Genomic DNA, 20,657 nt, shown 5'->3' with positions numbered 1-20,657 from the left:
AAAATTTTAATTTAAAAAATATCGATTTAATAAATTTTAATTAATAAATGTTATTTTAATAAATTTTAATTTTATAAATTTCAGTTTAATAAATTTTAATTTATTGAATTAATAAATTAAAAAAAATAAAATTCTTTGCATAGGGGAAAAAATGAAATATTTCTCTGTATTTTAATATTTATATTTCAATGATGTCTTTTCTTGCTATTTTTTAATTGCAAATGATTTTTGGAATTTCTTGAAAGCTGTCAATTATTCCAAAAAGAAACAAATACAATAAAATCTGTAATAAATGTTTTTAATTAATTATCAATTGAATTATCAAGTAATAATTAATTGAATTAATTGAATTGTTATTAATTAATTGAATTAATTAATAGTTATTAATTAATTAAATATTAATCGATAATTAATGGAATTATTAATTAATAATTAGTTGTTAATTAATAATTAATTGAATATTAATTAATAAACAATTTGAATATTAATTAATATTTAATTAAACATTAATTATTATTCAAAAGAAATATTAATTATTTAATCAATATAAATTGTTCTGAGGGAACAATTAATAGTTCTTCGAATGTTAAGAAAATATTTTCAATGTGTAACTGAAGGTAGAAAAAAGCCAATTAAGTATTGAATAATTATTAAGATAATGTGAAAGAGTGGGAAATATGAAATGCGTCATAAATTTGAAAGAAAAATGTATTCCTAAATTTTTAAGTGCGACAAGTGTTCATTTTAGTTGCTCAGTGTATTTAGTTTAATTATTTATTTATTCATCCATTTTATTTATTGTCTTCATCTATCGTATTCATGTAATAATTTAAATTTATTTATTTTTAACATTTATTGTCACGAATGTTCGTGCAAATTCGGATGCAATAAAAATAGAATCCTCTAAAATTGTTTGTAAAATTATTTTTTTCCCTATCAACTCATTTTTTTTAATTTTTGCAAAAAAGAAAAGTTGTTCTTATGCAATTCTTATTATTATTTTATTATTATTAAAAGTGATTCTTATTAATAATAATTATTCAATTCTTATTAATAATATTAATACAATACGAATTGTTTAATAATAAATTTATTCCAATCAGTTTTTTATTTAATAAAAAATATTTTTTCTTTTTTAAAAAAAATGCCCCTGTGGTAGATCTTTTTGTCAAGCTCGGGTGTATACCAGTATTACTCCCTATTTTTCTCGAATTATTAATTATTACTGAAGAGCTCACAATACTTGTGAATAGTAAATAAATAGAACTTAAGTTTTTTAATTCAACCCTAACAAATTTTTTCCAAATAGTTCATTTTTACAGACCAATTTTTATTTATTTATATTAAATAAAAAGAATAAAAAGTAATAATAAAGAAAGGGTTTCTAGGAGACTTGTTACGTTCCTATCGTACTTTTTAGTATGAAAAAAAGTCAATTTTCCAACGTAAAATTTTTCTATTCTATCCGAAATATTAATGTTCGGTTCCATTGTTATAGATTTGAAATTTATAAAAAAAATTTCACAAGAAAGGTAATAATTTTTTTGATTTTCTTCAATAATTAATTTTCGAAATGAAAGAGGCCCGACGGGGCACCAGGGGCACTAATCACGCTCCTGAAGTTCTTTACTCCAAAAGTGCAAAAATCATCCGCTAGATATCGCATCATTAAAATTGCAAAATGGCGGTCGTAGTGATGTCCGCGGAGTTCTTAATATATGAAAAAATTCGATAAAAAGGGGTGTGTAAAATGTGTGTGATCCTGAGATCGGAGGCCCTCGACTCAGGAATGCATCCGAGACTTGGGCACATGATTCCCGGGATCATGAACTACGACAATGTTATCAATGACTAAAGTATCGCATTTTTCATCAAAGTATACATAATATAAATGTCTACGCTGTAACAAGAAAAAAAACCCAAACGTAATTGAACGTAAAATTTCTTTTCTTTTTTTGTGCACATCATTAAAATCGTGAAAATAAAAAACAACCACGAGGACTCAAACGAGAGCTTTGGGGGAGAGATAACCAAAGAGAGAACACTCCTCGTCGTCGTGCATGTGTGTCTGTGTGCGTGTCGTCATAATAGTTTGTGTTGTTCAAGTATTCACCACAGTGCACAAGATCATTATTATCATCATCATTATCATAGTGTTTGTGTTTTTATTTGTGTCTATGATTTTTCTTTTTTCTTTATTTTCTTTTCTTTTCTATTTGGTGAAATGTTCTCGTCGCCGGCGTCCGTGGTCGGCGAGCCGTCTGGCTATGATTTTGAGAAAGAAGAGAACGCTGCCAAGTGGAAGGGAGTGTTTGTCAACTCCCTGCGCAAGGTGTGTAAAAACAACCACACTCACACAAATATTCATCCTCCCTATGCTGCATGGACCTTCACTCGGGATTTTATATTATATATATATACACACATACATATATAGATTTGTGTGCGTTATTAGAAAATTCAGTTTGACAAGTATTGAGTTTTATTGGGATATGTCAAAGTTGAGTCTAAAGGGGGACAAGGTATAGCCAAAACCAATTATTGATTCGTTTTTTTTTATTGTTGCCTCTTAGAAACAAATAAACGGTGTTTTTTCTCTAAACAACCTTTGTTTCGAATTTTTGTGCGAAAAAGAAATATTTTCTTCGCTGAAAGTGTGAGGGTGCTCTTTTACTTTTCCAGTGACTGTCAATTTCAATTTCTATTGGAAAAAATTACTTAACCTCTTTTTTTTTACCAATTGAAAACTCGATGAAAAAGTCAAGTGGTGAATTTAGATTGTAAACTAGAAATGAATTATCAATAATCGTATTGTTGGAATTGGATATAGAATGTTTATCTCCAGCTGTTGGTGATGTAATGTTTAATATTCTCTGAAAAAGGGGCAATTGTTTATCTTTTCTTTTTTCTTTCCACTGGAATATTTATTTTTACTTCTAAACAAAATTTGTATTTTTATCCTATAGAGAAATATTTCTAAAAATTAATTTATTTATAACATTTTTCCAGGCAATTATAATTATGGGAAAAAATAATCGTAAATTTGATTTTTTTCTTGTAAATCGTCCTTCTTTGGGAAAAAATGTCTGTTTACAAAATGTATTTACAGAGAAAAACAAAAGAATTTTTTAAAATTTCTTTAAGCAAAAACTTTATGTAAATTTTTTTTGTTTTCTTTTGGTTTTTAATTTAAATGGACAGATTTTGATGATTTTATTTTTTTTTAGGTATTGGAGCAAGTTCATCCTAGTCTAGAAGCTCGACAGGACGCCTTAGATTATGTTGAGAGTTTGATTTTGAGAATGTTGGGCATGCTCTGTGGACATCCACCTCCTCATACACCTCAAGACGTTGAGGAAAGAGTAAGACGTACATTTCCTACTCCAATTGATAGATGGGCATTAAGAGATGCAAGAGATGCTCTAGAGAAAGGAAAGAAAAAATCGCCACTTGTTCTTCCTGTTGATAAAATTCATCAACTTTTGCAAAAAGTAAGCCATCGACGCAAAAAAAATCAAATTAAAATTTAATTTCTCTTAACATTAAAAATTGTGTTCCTAAATTTTTCAAAATTCAAATGAACGTCGATATTTTTTTCCCCCCCTCTTTTAACTTGTATTTTATTAGAAAACTTTTTTTTTGCATTTAGAAAAATTAATTGTTGACTAAATTTAATTAATTAATTTACATTCCTTTCCATTTTAATATAGAGAATTTTCTTTAAAATATTTAAATAGAAAGAAAATTTCGTTTATTTGAACTTTCAAAACTTTATCAACATTAAAAATTGAACGTTGGTGTGAAATTTAGAAACGTTTATAATTAACGATTTATAAGGAAAATTAATTTTCCATTTTTGTATAATAAGAATGTTTTACATATTTTTTTGTATAAAAAAATGTTTTGCACATTTTTTTCTATAAAAAGAATGTTTTTCATATTTTTTTGATTTTAAATTTGTAAACAAAACATTTTATTGTTTTTGTAAAGAAAAATATATTTCTCTTTCTTTTAATTGTCGATCATAAACGTTGTGAACTTTACCGATGTAAATTGAAGTAAAACGAGAAAGTATTTTTTACAGACATTGACCATTTTTGCTAATTTTAATCAAATAAAACGGATCCATAAATTTTAATCATTCAAATTAAGAAAAAATTTTGCTAATTTAAATATTTACCAAAATATTTGATTGAAATAAGAAGCAAAAACAAAATTGAATATTTAGAAACTTTATATTTTATTTTTTTATCACGAGACGCAAAATTATTGTAATAAAATTTTGAATTTGAGGGGGAAATAAATAAATTTCGTTCAAAGTGTTTAATTTAATTTAATAATAATTTTAATTTCGAAATGTTTAATTTACGGTTTTTGATTTTTATTGCAGTCAACATTTTCGAAGAATATTTAAATAAAGTAAAAATATTTCGTTTATTTGAACGTTCATAATTTATTTTTGTACTTAATTTGGTAACATTTTCTAATAATATTGTTATTTTTCATTAACAGGAAGTATTACAGCACAAAATTGATTCTCAAGTCAGTCTTTTTGTCGTCGGGGTACTCGAATATATTTCTGCTGATATTTTAAAGGTATATTTGCAAAAAAAAAACTATTAAAATTTGTAGGCTGAAATAAGAATTTACAGAAATTTGTTTTCATAACGAATTTATTCATCTTATTTTGTAATTAATATTGTAATTATTACAATATTAATATAGTAATTATTACAATATAAATATTGTAATTATTACAATATGAATATTGTAATTATTCCAATATTAATTGCAAAATAAAACGGAAAAACCAAGTATTAATTTCATAAATAATCTGAAGTTAATTAGTTTTTAATTAGTTTATGATTAATTATTATTAATTCATTTATCAATAATTATTGTAACACTAAAGAAAAAAATACGTTTTATTCTATTAATAGAATTATTTTTACGATTGAAGTAATAATAGAAAATTAATAGTGTAAAAATAATTATTTTTTAAAAGAAAATTGAAATTAAAGGCAAAAATATTTTTTTTTCAGTTGGCTGGTAATTATGTCAAGAATATTCGCCACGTTAAGATTTCCTGTGAGGACATAAGAGTTGCGATGTATGCAGACATGGTAAATGCTTTTTCCGAAATTTTTAGCTTGAACCGTGTTTTTGTTAAGCACATATCAATCGATTTACACAGTATCCTTCGTTATGTGCAGTCTTGCTTCAAGGATAATTCGAAAAAAGCGTCTATTATTTTCCTATTATTTTTATTTTGTATTTATTTTTGTATTTATTACATTTGTTATTTTCATTATTATTTTATAATTTTTATCAAAATATTCTTATAACTTCCTTTATATTTTTTCAAATATTTTTTTACTTTCTGTATTTTATTATCTTTTTTATTTATTTAAATCATAGCTCTTAATCGCAAGAATTTTTTTTTTATTTGAACCAAAAAAATATAAAATAATTTTATTTATTTGTTTTTTATTGTTTGTTATTTAATTCAGTATTTTAATAATTAAATAAATTATCTTTATATAATTTGTAAAGAATATTGATTAATAAATTTAAAACTAGAAAATCATTTTCTTTAGTGAGGTGAATTAGGAAACAGAATATTAATTCGCAAAGTTTCGAATTAAACTTGATTGCAAGACTTATGTAAGATATGATAGTGTAGTTCGAAAAGCATCATTTAGAATATTGGTCCAGAAAAACAGTCCTTGCTTTAATAAAGGTAGTTCCAAAGAGAAAAAAAAAGAAAATAAATGTATACGGTACCTTGCTAGTACTAGTAGCTAATTTTGAATATTCTAATCAACAGACAGGATTAGAAAATAAGTGAAAATCAATAGAAATTTTCTAATAAATATTGATTTGAAAAATAAATTTCAAATTAAAATCTTTGAAAATTTGAACTTTTTATACTTTTAATTAGGAATTCTGTAGAATTAATTTTTCTCAAAAAGTTTAATGGAATTTTTTTTAATTATTTGAAGTTTTTAATTTCTAATATGTATATTTAATTGAAGAATGACAGAATAATCGAAATTTCGTAAAATTAAATTATAAACAAAAGAATTTGAAAATTCACAAAGAACTTTTTCAAAAATTATTTTTAAAAAATTGACTTAATGAAGAATTTTCGTTTTAAAAACCTGGAAAAATTTCGTTTTTCAATCTGGAAAACCTGGAGAAGTCAGGGAATTTGAGAAGAGCAAAAGCGTGGCAACCCTGATAGAAAAAAGGAAAAATTGAATAGAAAAAATGTTAAATAGTAAAAAAAAAGAGGAAAAATTGAATAGAAAAAAAGTTAAATAGTAAAAAAGAAAGAGGAAAAATTGAATAGAAAAAAAAGTTAAATAGTAAAAGAAAAAGAGGAAAAATTGAATAGAAAAAAAGAGAAAAATTTCCTGGGCTAATAAAAATTAGTAAAAAAAATTGAATTCATAATTTATTTTTTTTTTCTTTGGTTTATTTTGGAATAAAACTTCTATTGCTAGCAACGGGTGCATTGGTAAATTTCAGAATATGCCGATTAGCTACGCTAGACTAGTCACAGGCTAATTGTGGCTGCATATGTTCTCTGCTTGGTTACATGCTTTCCACTAAACATATTAACAACACCAACCATGTTCGTTCTTCGCTCATGCCGTTCTAGGTGGTACGTACATGCGAAGACCCAGATAAAAAAAAATTAATAAAATAAACCTCACAAAAAAAAGTATCTTTCATTACGGTGTCTTTTTTGCAAGAGTCACGTTTTTGTTTTTTCATGTTTCTTCTCGTTTTCTTTTTTTTTTTTTTTTTTATTATGGCCGTTTTCGGCATGGTCACGGATCGCGATCCGGATCACTAAGTATCCAATCACAGCATACGAAAAGTGATCCAGATCGCGATCCATCGCGATCCGTGACCATGCCGAAAACGGCCTATATTCCTTGTTATTTCGATCGTATTTTTCTTAAATGTCAATTTTCTTCTCTTCTTGATGGAAAATGATTTATCTTTTTGAAAGTAATATTTTTTTCTCTCTCAAATTTCATAATAAATTCTTTAAATTCTTCAAAATTCTTTAAAAGAAATTCTCAAATTTATTTAAATTTTGTTTTGATAATTTTAAATTGAAAGAAATTTAAAATAAAGTCTCAAATTTGTTTCTGAAAATTTTAGATTGAAACAAATTTGAAATAAAGTCTCAAATTTATTTTAAATTTGTTTCTGAAAATTTTAGATAAAATTTAAAATAAAGTCTCTTTATTTTAAATTTGTTTCTGAAAATTTTAGATAAAATTTAAAATAAAGTCTCTTTATTTTTACATTGCTTTGAAAATTTTAAATTGAAACAAATTTTAAAATACTGAGACTGCAAAATAATTTTTCGAGTTTTATAATCAATTTTCTTGTAAATTGTAAAAAATTTTATTTTGCTGTGAGTTGTGAATCAAAAATGTTGCTAATTTTTTTTTTTTTTTGATTATTTAATGAAATTAATGCAACTTGATTAATTAATATTGTTGACGAGACTTTTCATTTTTGTGAAAAGAACAAAAAAAATATCTGGGATACGAAAAGTGGAATTTTATTTGTGAAATATTTTATTTCTATTATAGTCGTTTTTGTGTTCTTTGAAAGAAAAAAAAAGAATTTTTCTTTTTTTTTGGAGAAACCCTATTTTTAATTCTACTTCTGTAATTTTTTTCTTTCTCTTTCGTAATTTTTCTTTGGCAATTTATTTCTTATTTAATGTTTTTAATTTAGAAATAATTTGATTTCTCCAATAATAATAATGATAATGATAAAAATAATTATAATAATACTTTTAGATAGGCATGAAATTAGGCGTCCATATTTCACGCACGCAATGAAATAATATTGTATACTTAAAAGTACAGTTCTTTGCTTTTCAGAAAATGCACCTTAGGTATTTCTCTAGCATCATTGACTTCTGCCAATTTATTTACTTGCAAAAGTGATTTCAACAAATTTTACTTTCTACAAATTTTGATTTCAAAAAAATATTTTTAATGGAGTCGTTTTACTGTTATTCTCTCCAAATTTCGGAAAAAATTTTTATTATTATTTCGAAATTATTCGTTTGTTAAATTAAATTTTTATTAATTTGTTGTTTTGATTTTTTTTGTTATATTTATAATAATAAATTTATTTGTATTTTATTTTACAAAATTTATTATTAATTAAATTTACTTTAAAAAATTGATTTATGAACTGTTTTTACAAAATTTATTTGTAATTTACTTTTACAAAATTTATTTATAATTTATTTTTACAAAATTTATTTGCAATTTATTATTATAAATTTTCTTCGTAATTTATTACTATCTACAAAACTTATTTGTTAATTTATTATTATGAAAGTATTTGTAATTATAAGAGGAAATTATTTTCTTCTTGACATATTTTAATATTTATCTATTTATTTATTTATTTATCTATTTATTATAATATTTATAATTTATTTATTTATTGTAATATTTATTTTGTATAACTGTAAAAAATTGTTTTCTTATTTTTCTATTTTTATTTTTGCTCTTTTTGTATTATTACACTCTTTTTCATATATTAATTATTATTTTTCGTAATTTATATTGTTATTTAAAAAAAATCTTTATTGATTATAATGTTTTTTTTTTCTTTTTTTGATGTCGTCTATTCTATTTTTATTCTCATATATTTTTGTAGTAAAAAGAAAATATTGTAGACTCTAGAGTAATTTGCTTGCTACTATTTTTTTTATATTTAATATGAAAGTGTTTTTTTTCTCTCTCTCGTATTTTTGTAATATTTAATTTATGCAGTTTGATAATTTTAAAGGGAAATTTATGGTAATTTTTTCGATTTTTAATTGACAGGTACTAATGGACATGTTTTACCAAGATGATTACACGGAAGGTCCCCAAAGCAGTTTAGGGGCTGGGGCTGTCGTGTCTCAGACGTACGAAGAGTCCGTTAGAGATTTAATTCACGACGAACGGCATTATTTGCGCGATCTCCATATGATTATCAAGGTATTTTTATTTATTTCGATTAATTAAGTTTATGATTTAAAATTTTTTTTGGTAATTTAATTCAAATTAATTGCGTCTATTATCAATTTTTTTTCCATTAGTAATTTTTAATTTGTTTTTATTAATTTATTTTCTATTCAAAAAGTTTGATTTCGTTTTTAATAAAATCTGTATTTTAAGTTGGAAAATATTTTCAATTTTTTAAAGTATTTAATTTTCGATAGTACTTAAAAATTTACTAATTGAAAAATAAAAATTTACTGTAATTTCTAGTAATTAATTTGTCTTTGTTATTTTTATAAATACAATTATTGAACTAATTTCTATTTCTGTTTTCTGCTCAGGTGTTTCGAGAAGAATTAGTGAGATTCACACGAGACAGAAGTGAAATCGAAATACTATTTAGCAATATTATGGATATTTATGAAATGACTGTGACTTTACTTGGAAGTTTGGAAGATATTATGGAGATCACGGAAGAGAAGCAAACGCCAACTGTGGGTTCATGCTTTGAGGAATTAGCAGAGGCGGCAGAATTTGAAGTTTACAAGACGTAATTATTATCAATTAATATTTAATCTAATTATATTAGAATTTGAATAGAAATAAAAATATTGGAGCAAAGAAAGTAAAAATTAAAAATAAAAATAAGATTTAATTTAGATAGATTTCAATTACTGTAGAAATAAAAATATTTGAAGGAAAGGAGTAAAAATTAGAATAAAATAAAAATATTAGAATAAAAATAAAAAGTATTAACAGGGTTCCTACAGAATCTGGAAATCATGGAAATGGTATGGAATTTTTAAAAGGCTTCTGAAAATCAGGGAAATCATGGAAAAGAACTAGAATTTTTAAAAGTTTCTATATTTCTCCTGTTTCCCATTTTTTCTCTTGAATAGAAATTCAAATAATAAAAAAGCTAAATAGCATAAAAAAGAAGAAAAAAATGTTGAATTTTAAGAAATTTGGATTTTTCAACTTTTGATAATTTTCGATAATTTTAGATTTTTTACCAAAGAGTCGAGACTATTTAATGAGTAAAGTATTTTCCAAGAGCACAAAAATAATAAAGCTAAATCCTATAAAAGAGAGAAAAAAATGTTGAATTTTAAGAAATTCGGATATTTGAATTTTTGATAATTTTCGATAATTTTACATTTTTTAAAAAAGAGTCAAGACTATTTAATAAGTAAAGTATTTTCCAAGAGCACAAAAATAATAAAGCTAAATCCTATAAAAGAGAGGAAAAAATGTTGAATTTTAAGAAATTTGGATTTTTGAATTTTTGATAATTTTCGATAATTTTAGATTTTTTACCAAAGAGTCGAGACTATTTAATAAGTAAAGTATTTTCCAAGAGCACAAAAATAATAAAGCTAAATCCTATAAAAGAGAGGAAAAAATGTTGAATTTTAAGAAATTTGGATTTTTGAATTTTTGATAATTTTCGATAATTTTAGATTTTTTACTAAAGAGTCGAGACTATTTAATGAGTAAAGTATTTTCCAAGAGCACAAAAATAATGAAGCTAAATCCTATAAAAGAGAGGAAAAAATGTTGAATTTTAAGAAATTCGGATATTTGAATTTTTGATAATTTTCGATAATTTTAGATTTTTTACGAAAGAGTCGAGACTATTTAATGAGTAAAGTATTTTCCAAGAGCACAAAAATAATGAAGCTAAATCCAATAAAAGAGAGAAAAAAATGTTGAATTTTAAGAAATTCGGTTTTTTTGAATTTTTGATAATTTTCGATAATTTTAGATTTTTTACCAAAGGGTAGAGACTATTAAATAAGTAAAGTGTTTTTAAAGAGCCCAAAAATAATGAAATTAGATTTAAAATTCCACTGGAATTTCGTAAACAGTTGACCTGGAAATCATGGAAAAGGTATGGAATTTTAAATTCGGATTTCTGTTGGAATTCTGATTATTAGAATAAAAAAAGTTGGGACAAAAGAAATTAGATTTAATTAAATTAATTAGATTTTAATAAATCGAGTTTTAAAATTGATATTTTGTGGAAAAAATGCCCGTGTTCGTGTAATTAATAATTTTAAATTGAAATTTTACAGATACGCTAGAGAAATGAATAGTTCGGCTAGTCGAGAAATTTTAACGAGACTATTGTCGAGGCCAGAGGCAAAGGATGGTCTACGAACCGCTGGACACGGTTTCAAAGAAGCTGTCAAATACTATTTGCCAAAACTTTTAATGCAACCAGTTTGGCACTGCTTTTTGTATTTCGATTACATAAAGGTAAATTTTTTACTTTTAATTATGCTCATAAAGTTTTTTAAGTTCAAATGAACGACATTTTTTTACTTCTTAGTTTGCATTTTGTTTATGAAGAAAAAGATTATTTTTTATCTTAAAGGAATTGAATAATGATAATAACAGGGCTCGAACTAGGTCCGTAAATTTGCTTGAAGTCCGTAAAAGTCAGTTATTTTTTTTTAAAAAAAGGTCCGTAAAGTCCGTAATTTGATTGAGAAAAGAGACAAAAAATTCGTAAATTGTACGATATTTTGAGAATTTTAGAGAAATCACAAATGATTTAAGAAATTCAATTATTTTTTGAAAATTTAAATAAAATTCTTGGCGAAATTTTAATTATTTTCAAAAACTTTTATATTCAATTATTCAATAAATTATTTATTTTTGTATTTGAATAATTAAATTCTATTAGAATTTTCTAATAAAAATTTATTTAAAAATGAATTTCAGTTAAAATTTGAGATAATAATTGAATATTAAAAGCAATATAGCGTGAATTCACTGATTCGAGCCCTGTAATAAATAAATTGAGGGGAAATTAATTTTTGTATTTAATTTCCGCAGGTATTACTTGAACGTACACCAAATTCCGAAGACGGAGAAACCCTCGAGCAAGTTCAAGGCGTTCTCAGTCCACTGAAAACGGAATTAACAAAAACTGTTGCGAGTCTTCCAATTAAAGATAGCGGTTTACGAATGCAAAGTCGAGCTCGTAGGCAAGCAGCCCTTGAAAAAACGAGCGAACTTCAAAAAACTGTTGACGGCTGGGACCAAAGAGACGTTGGCCAATGTTGCAATGAATTTATCCGAGGTGATTAATTAAACGATTTTCATAAACGAAAATAGTATTTTTATTTCAACTAGATATTAATACTAAAGTTCTATACTTTAGTATTAATATAGTTGAAATTAAGAGCTCGGGAATAATAATTTTCGTTATTTGTAAATTGTAATTAAATATTTTTTTCTTTTTCCCGAACAGAGGACATGTTGGGAAAAGTGGGAAACAATGGCCGAAGATTAACGGAGAGACGAGCTCTTTTATTCGATGGTTTACTCGTCCTCTGCAAACCAAGTGGAAGCAAAAGAGTGAGTGTCAGTGTTTCGGGAGTCAATGTAGGAAGTAGTCATCCTGCTCATCAGGGAGAATTGCGTTTAAAGGAACGCTTCTTCATTCGAAAAGTGGACATTATCGATCGTGAGGATACTGAAGGTGATAAATTTTTGTTTTAAGGAAAAAAACAAAGTGATTAATTATTAAATATTAGAAAAAATAAATTAAATTGAAATAATATTTTAATTAGAACTTAAAGTTTTTAAATTCTTTTTTTTGTTTGTAGAGTTGAAAAATGCCTTTGAAATAAAACCAAGGGACCATCCGAATGTAATTCTCGTGGCCAAATCGGTCGAAGACAAAAACAGTTGGATGGCTGATCTTGTGATGCTCAATACAAAAAGTATGTTGGAGCGAACATTGGACAGCATTCTCTTGGACGAGGAGAGGAAGCATCCATTGAAATTGCCCTCACCTCATTTATATGAATTTGCCGAACAGGATAGTTCGGAGAATATTGTTTTAGAAGCAAGGGAAAATGGCGGTGTGCCACTCATTAAGGGCGCGACCCTTGTTAAATTAGTTGAGAGGCTCACCTATCATATTTATGCCGATCCAGCATTTGTCAGAACATTCCTCACAACTTACAGGTATAAAAAATTATTTTTCACTGTATTAGCGAAATAGTTTTCAGTACTTCAATTAATACTTTTGCTATTCTAGAGAAACTTATCGCTGTTTTAAATGAAACTTTTTTTCCGTGTGTAATAATAATTATAATTTTAAAAATTTTGTTTTCTCTCTTACAGGAGTTTTTGCTCTCCTCAAGAATTGTTAACGTTGTTAATAAAACGATTTGATATACCCGATCCATCATTAGTGTACGAGGAGGAAGACAAGCCGACAGGCTGTAAAACAATAGCGAGAGAAGACTGGAAGAGGTACAGAAAAGAATTCTGTCAACCTGTTCAATTTCGTGTTTTAAATGTTTTACGACACTGGGTGAGTTTATTTATAAAAAAATTATTATTTAGTTTTATTATTATTATTTTGTGAATTAAAATATTTTAAAAATTTTCAAATATAAACATCAATTATTGAAAAATTACAGATTCAAAATTTAAAGAATTCACTTATTATCTATTATTAAGTACATAAATATAATAACATTCTTTGGAAGAATTGAATAATTTTTTATAAATAGTAAAATTCTTCGAGGGATTCAATTATTTTCATACATATTAAAATCCTTCAGAGGAATTCAATTATTTAGAATAAAATTCTTAGCAAGAATTTAATTATTTTTATAAATATTAAAATATTTCGTAGGAATTCAATTATTTTTAATACAATTTTAATAAAATTTCTCGAAAGAATACAATTATTTTTTAAAATATTATTATATTAATTGAATTCGAATATTTTCAAGAATTTTAATATAAATTCAATTATTTTTAACTATTTCGATAAAATTCTTTTAAAAAATAAATTATTTTTAAACGTTTTAATCAAATTTTTCAATTAAATAAAATTATTTTCAAAATTTTTAATGTAAAATTCTTTTAAAAAATGCAATTATTTGCAAAAATTCAGATAAACTTCTTTGGAAGAATTCAATTATGTTCATAAATATTAAAATTCTTTATGGGAATTCAATTATTTTCATAAATATTAAAATTATTTGGAGGAATTCAATTATTTTTAATACAATTTTAATAAAATTTCTCGCAAGAATACAATTATTTTTTAAAATATTAATTAAATTCGATTATTTTCAAGAATTTTAATGAAAATTCAATTATTTTCAACAAATTTGATAAGATTCTTTTAAAAAAGTAATTATTTTTAAACGTTGGAATAAAATTTTTCGATGAATTCAATTAATTTCAAAATTTTTTAATACAATTTCTATCAGAAAAATTTAGTTACTTTAAAAAATGCTGATACAATTTTTCGAAACAATTCAATTATTTTTATAAATAATAAAATTCTTCTTATGAATTCAATTACTTTCAATAGAATTTTAATAAAATTTCTCTAGCGGATTCAATTATTTTTAAAAATTGTGATAAAATTTTTCTAAAAAATTAAATTATTTTCAAAAAATTTTAATAAAATTCTTCGAAACAATTCAATTATTTTTATAAATAATAAAATTCTTCTTATGAATTCAATTACTTTTAATAGAATTTTAATAAAATTTCTCTAGCGGATTCAATTATTTTTATAAATTGTGATGAAATTTTTCGAAAAAATTAAATTATTCTCAAAAGTTTTTGATAAAATTCTTTGTAGATTTCAATAATTTAAAAAAATTTTCAATTATTTATTAATTTATTCAATTATTTATGTTAATTAAAATTAATAACAAAAAATTACATTATTTTTACGAAATTTAATGAAATTTTAAAAAAAATTTTATTATTTATAAAAACTCTAATGAAATTGTTTAAAAGAATTTATTTTTCTGTCAATAAGTATTTTAATATAGGAAAATTATTAATTGCAAATAATAATAAACACGATTATTTAAAAAACTTAAAAGAAATTCTTCATAAAATTCAATTACTTTCAAAATTTTGAATAAAAGTTATTAAAAAACTCTATTATTTTAAAAAAAGAATTTAAATAAATTCTTCAAATCAATTCAATTATTTTCAAAAATTTTAATAACATTCTTTGGAAGAATTCGATTTTTTTTAATAAATGTAATAATATTCTTTGCCAAAATTCAATTATTTTCAATACAGTTTTAATTGATTTTTCCCTAAAGAATTTAATTATTTTAAATAATTTTGATAAAATCCTTTTAAATGAATCCAATTCTTTTCATTTTTTTTTTTTTTTTTTTTGATAAATGCTTTGCAGGAATTTAATGATTTTCAGTACATTAATTTTAAAATTGAAAATATTTAAAAAGGAAAATTATTTTTTAAAAATGTTGAGAATAAAGAAGCAAACAAGAAGTAACTCTAAACTGCGAGCAAATGTTGGAATACAACGATTATTAATTTATAGATTATTATTATTTACGAAACCTCAAATAAATCTATTGGAAAATATTCGATTTTCTATGTGTGAATAATTTTTCAGGTGGATCATCATTTTTACGATTTTCAACGTGATCCAACGTTGCTAGAAAAATTAAAGATATTTTTGGAAACTGTTAGTGGAAAATCAATGAGAAAATGGGTAGATTCAGTGATGAAAATTGTATTGAGAAAATGTGAACCTTCGGAGCAGAGGCCAATTACGTTTAGTTTTGAACGTTCACCACCTCCAATTGAGTGGCATTTAAAAGTTCCTGAAGAAGAATGGGGCATTCTCACGGTAATTTATTGTTTTGAGAATTATTATTTAGTTTCTCGAAATATTCAGGAAAAAAACAGAAAATTAATTTGAAAAACTAAAAATTAATTTGCAAAACTGAAAATTAATGTGCAAAATTGTAAATTAATTGTAATAGTTTACTCAATAATTATTGTAAACTTGTTCTTTTTTTTTATTGTTTATTATTTATTATTATTTTTTTTATGAATCAATTTTCAAAAGAAAAGAAGAAAACGAGAAGATTATAAATTTTTCTGATAAATTATTTTGTTTAAATTACAGTTGCATCCTATCGAATTAGCGAGGCAATTGACATTATTAGAATTTGAATTGTATAGAACTGTGAAGCCTTCTGAATTAGTTGGTTCAGTGTGGACTAAACGAGACAAAGAAAAGACGTCGCCAAATCTTTTGAAAATGATTAAACACACGACTAACGTAAGTTTTTACGAATGGAAATCGTCTTTAGTTTTATTATTAATTTGGTTTTTTTTAATTTAGTAATTTCGTTTAATTAAATACTAATATTAATTTAATTTTCTTTAGTTTACGAGATGGCTAGAGAAGACAATAGTGGAGGCGGTAAATTTGGAAGAAAGAGTCGCTATCGTTTCGCGAGCAATTGAAATAATGATGGTGCTACAGGATCTCAATAATTTCAATGGTGTACTCGCCATTGTCAGTGCCATGGGATCTGCATCCGTTTATAGATTAAACTTTACATTTCAACAAGTTCCAAAGCAATTAAAAACCGCTCTCGACGAGGCTCGTGAATTAAATAACGATCATTTTCGAAAGTATCAGGAAAAATTGCGCTCTATTAATCCACCTTGTGTACCATTCTTCGGTAAGTTTTTATTATTATTATTATTATTATTATTATTATTATTATTATTATTATTATTATTATTATTATTATTACTATTATTATTATTATTATTAATTATTAATTAATAAAAAATAAAGTTAATAATTATAGGAAAATTTAATAAAAAGAATTGGTTATATTAAATTTTTTTTTCAATTTGCATAGGCATGTACCTGACCAATATATTGCACATCGAGGAAGGAAATCCGGATTACTTGCCAGGAAGTCCGGAATTGATAAATTTTAGTAAACGACGAAAAGTCGCGGAAATCACTGGCGAAATTCAACAGTACCAAAATCAGCCTTATTGTCTTTCGGTGGAGCCAAGAATAAGGCATTTCATTGAAAATCTCTCTCCGTTTGATCCGAATATGAAGGACGCGGATATTAGTAATTATTTGTATGAAAAAAGTTTGGAAATTGAACCGAGGGGTTGCAAGCAACTGCCAAAAGTTGTAAGTTTATTTATTTACTTTTCAATATTATTTATTTTTAAAAGTTAATATTTATTTGTATTTAAATATTAACTATTTATTTTTAAATATATTAACTATTTATATTTAAATAGCACAATTTACATGCTTTTTTTTTCTCTCGAAAAGCTAATTTTTCCTATTGAAGGAAAGAATAATGGGTAATTTTTTTTCCTCAGGATCGCAAATGGCCAAATTTAAATTTAAAATCACCTGGTATCAAGGCGAGAAGTTTAAGCGGTAAATTGCCAGCGCCATTACAAGCCATGGCTTCCAGTGTAAGATTACACGATCCACCCGCGGAAACTGCACCGCCTCCAGAACTTCCGGAAACGCCTCCTCATAATTCACAGGTGCCTCACACTGGAGATCACTGCGTTTTTGCACCTGTTATGTTAGGAGGTCTGTATTTTTTGAAATTAATTTAAAATAATATTTTTATTCCAGGACATTTAATTATTTAAAAAAAATTGATCAAATTCATCTACAATTCAATTATTTTCATAAATAATAATATACTTTTTAGGAATTGAATTATTTTCAAAAAAATTTAGTAAAACGCCACATAGACATTCAAGTATTCTCAAAAATTTTAATAAAATTCTTGGCAAAATTTCAATTATTTTTAAAAATTTTTTGCTTGGTATTCAGGACAACCGCCGGGTTCACCGGGACCTTTGAGTATGTCGGGTCTGTCGATTAGTTCACCAGGAAGTAGTCCCCAGTTGGGATCTCCTGGACACATGGCACCGCATCATCATCCATCGCAGAGTACTCTCTTTGGTTTCTCGCAGAGTTCAATTGGCACAATGAGTTCACTGTCGGGATTAACGGCATCGGGCGGCAGTCCTGGTGCACCAATGCCACCGCCGCCTTCGCCGAGTCACGTGAATCTCAGCCAACCTCCTCCGCCGCTGCCGCCACGATCTAATCGCCGAAGAGAAAGTTCCATTAGCGAATCACCCCATCAGGTAAAATTATTATTGTCCAAAGTGATAAATTAATATTAAAACGAAATTAGTGATAAATTAAATAAAAAGGAAAATGAGTAATAATTAATTAAATTGAAAACTAACTGAACATAATTTTTTTCAGGCGAGACAAGCGCCAAATGCTCCATTATTGCCACCTCGGGATGGCACATCTCCACCGCCCTTACCTCCTCGTAGAGATTTACCACCAGCCACTCTGCCACCTCGACTTCCGGCTACATTAAATCCAAGTAGCTCGGCATTATTAATGAGGCGAAATTCAAATTTGGAAAGCTCCACGTCCGCCGCCACTCACGCGAGGAGATACATGTCTGTCAATGGACCCAGTCCCACGAAACTTCCTCTTAATCAACCCAATGGTGAGCTGAAAAAATTTATTTAATTTTTAGAATTCATAAGAAAATTCGAAATTTTGCTGTCTTTTTTGTTCAGAGCTGCCACTGGTCAGGGAAAAGTCAGGGATTTTTTATTAAAAGTACTGGAAAAAATTTATTTTTATAATTTATAAGAAAATTCTGAATTTTTGGGTCTTTTTTGTTTGTCTCGTAAACTATGCAATTATCACACGAATTCTAATACAAAACCTTCGATTTTTTCTATTTCTACCAATAATTTCTTTTTAAATAACTTAATTCTTGAAGAACTATCATAAAATTATTACTTATTAATTATTTAATGAATAAAATTAATGAATTTTACTTACATATTTCAAAATTAATTAAATTTTAAAGGTTGCGTTGACAATTTTCATAAATTCTTCAAAATGCTTTAATTTTAAATTTTAGAAAATTTCAATTTTGAATGAATTTAATTAGAAAGAACTTAGATTTTTGCAAAAAATTTTAATAATTCAAATTCTTCTGAAATTAGTTTAATTTTTTAAAATATGTTTAATTTATTATTAAGAATAATTGATTTATAGAAGAATTTTAGTTAAAAGTACTAAAAAAAAAATTTAATTTTGGAGAAGTTAAAAATTATTTTGGAGAAATTCAATTATTTTCAAAAGTAATAAAATTTTTCGCAGGAATTCAATTATGTTCGATAATTTTAAAAAGTTCTCGTCAAAATTTCAATTATCTTTATAAATAATAAAATTCTTAGCAAAATTTTAATTATTTTATCAAAAGTTTTCCTCAAGTCAATAATTTTCAATATCTACTATTTTAATAACATTTTCCAAAAGAATTGAATTATTTAAAAATAATTTTTGATAAATTTATACTCAAAAATTTAATTATTTTCATAAATAATAAAAATTTCCCATGAATTCAATTATTTACAAATTTTTTTTTATAAATTTCTTTGCAATAATTCCATTATTTTGACAAATAATAAAACTTTTTAGTTTTTTACAGAGATTTAATTACTTTCATAAATAATAAAATGCTACTTAAGAATTCAATTCAATTATTTTTATAAATAATAAAAGTCAGCACAGAATTTCAATTATTTTTAATAGATACAATTTTAATCGAATTCCTTGAATATATAATTATTTTTAAAAATTTTATTAAAATTCGTCGAAAGAATTCAATTGTTTAATAATTTGTTGATAAACTTTTTTATGAGAATTCAATTTTAAGAAACATTTAATTATTCAATAAATTATATAATTTTGTAGTAAAATAATTGTAAATAATTGTAAAATTGAATTCTAAACAAATGGATTTGGAAATTCTCAAAAAGAACTTTTTGAAAAATTATTAAATACAATTGATTTAAAGAAGAATTGTAGTTAAAAATTCTAGAAAATAATAATTGAATTGAAATGATGGAAATAATTCTGAAAAAGTTACAGTAACAATATTCTTATATTATGAAGTAATGATTTTATCACACTTTTATCTTTAATTATTTTAATTTAGTGAATTTGAATGTTTTGAAAAATTTTAATTCCTGTGGAAAAATGATAATGATTAAATATTTATATAAAAAGGAAGTTCTTTATGTTTTCGAATAATTTTACGATTAAAGAAATTCGTAAATATTTATTTACGAATTTCTTTAAAAAAAAATCTTCTGTTTCATTTGTAATGGAACATTTTTTTGAGTATCTAACAATTTTTAAAGTGAATCAGAACAATCTTCAGGGTCAGGGAAAAAGTAAATATTTTGTCTGGAAATCAGGGAAAAACAAAATTAAATATTTGTGACAGCCCTGCGTTGTTAATTTTTCTTTTTTCTATTTAGCAATTTAATTAAAAAATTATAACACAATTTTCTCTTTCTAGGATCAGTAACTCCGAGGTTACCACCAAAACCTCTTCCTGGACGACCCCCTACAACTATGTTTAATTTCAGCTCTCCCCCCGGACCTAGTTAGAAAACCCCCTTTTTTTTATTTTGTTTTCTTATCCTTAGAATTAAAAAATATTTTCACGGGATTGATTTGTAAGATTATATTTAAAAAAAAAAAATATGAAGAAAATATTTGTCGAAGTCGTGTGGCGTATGTCTAAGAGGAAAGGCTTTGATGTTTGTAAATAGTAATGTTAAAAAAACAAAAAAGTTCCGGGCAAAGGACCAGTAAAATCAGACACGCACAAAAAAATTAGACCACCATGAACTTCGACTTAGGATCCTAAATAATATACTCGTTTTTCCTTCCTATTTTTTTATTGACCA

The 20,657-nt window shown here is 24.8% G+C and overlaps 1 protein-coding gene across 1 annotated transcript; it reads left to right on the top strand.

The window, feature by feature from the left end:
• The first annotated feature begins 1,665 nt into the window (after positions 1-1,665).
• On the top strand, positions 1,666-20,465 carry LOC122507112 (protein son of sevenless). The gene is made up of 19 exons (XM_043619657.1): positions 1,666-2,332; positions 3,228-3,491; positions 4,513-4,596; positions 5,043-5,123; positions 8,877-9,032; positions 9,377-9,585; positions 11,111-11,294; positions 11,877-12,123; positions 12,295-12,525; positions 12,653-13,016; positions 13,176-13,368; positions 15,460-15,696; positions 15,979-16,134; positions 16,243-16,543; positions 16,730-17,019; positions 17,217-17,439; positions 17,689-18,008; positions 18,133-18,388; positions 20,264-20,465. The coding sequence occupies exons 1-19, from the start codon at positions 2,225-2,227 to the stop codon at positions 20,353-20,355; spliced, it is 3,996 nt and encodes a 1,331-aa protein (XP_043475592.1). The 5' UTR covers positions 1,666-2,224; the 3' UTR covers positions 20,356-20,465.
• Positions 20,466-20,657: the final 192 nt, after the last annotated feature.

This window comes from Leptopilina heterotoma, unplaced genomic scaffold (genome assembly GCF_015476425.1).
Source record: "Leptopilina heterotoma isolate Lh14 unplaced genomic scaffold, ASM1547642v1 Lhet_45, whole genome shotgun sequence".
NCBI classification, from domain to species: domain Eukaryota; kingdom Metazoa; phylum Arthropoda; class Insecta; order Hymenoptera; family Figitidae; genus Leptopilina; species Leptopilina heterotoma.
The sequence above is the reverse complement of the archived record's forward strand: the minus strand, read 5'-3'. Positions and strand labels throughout refer to the sequence as shown.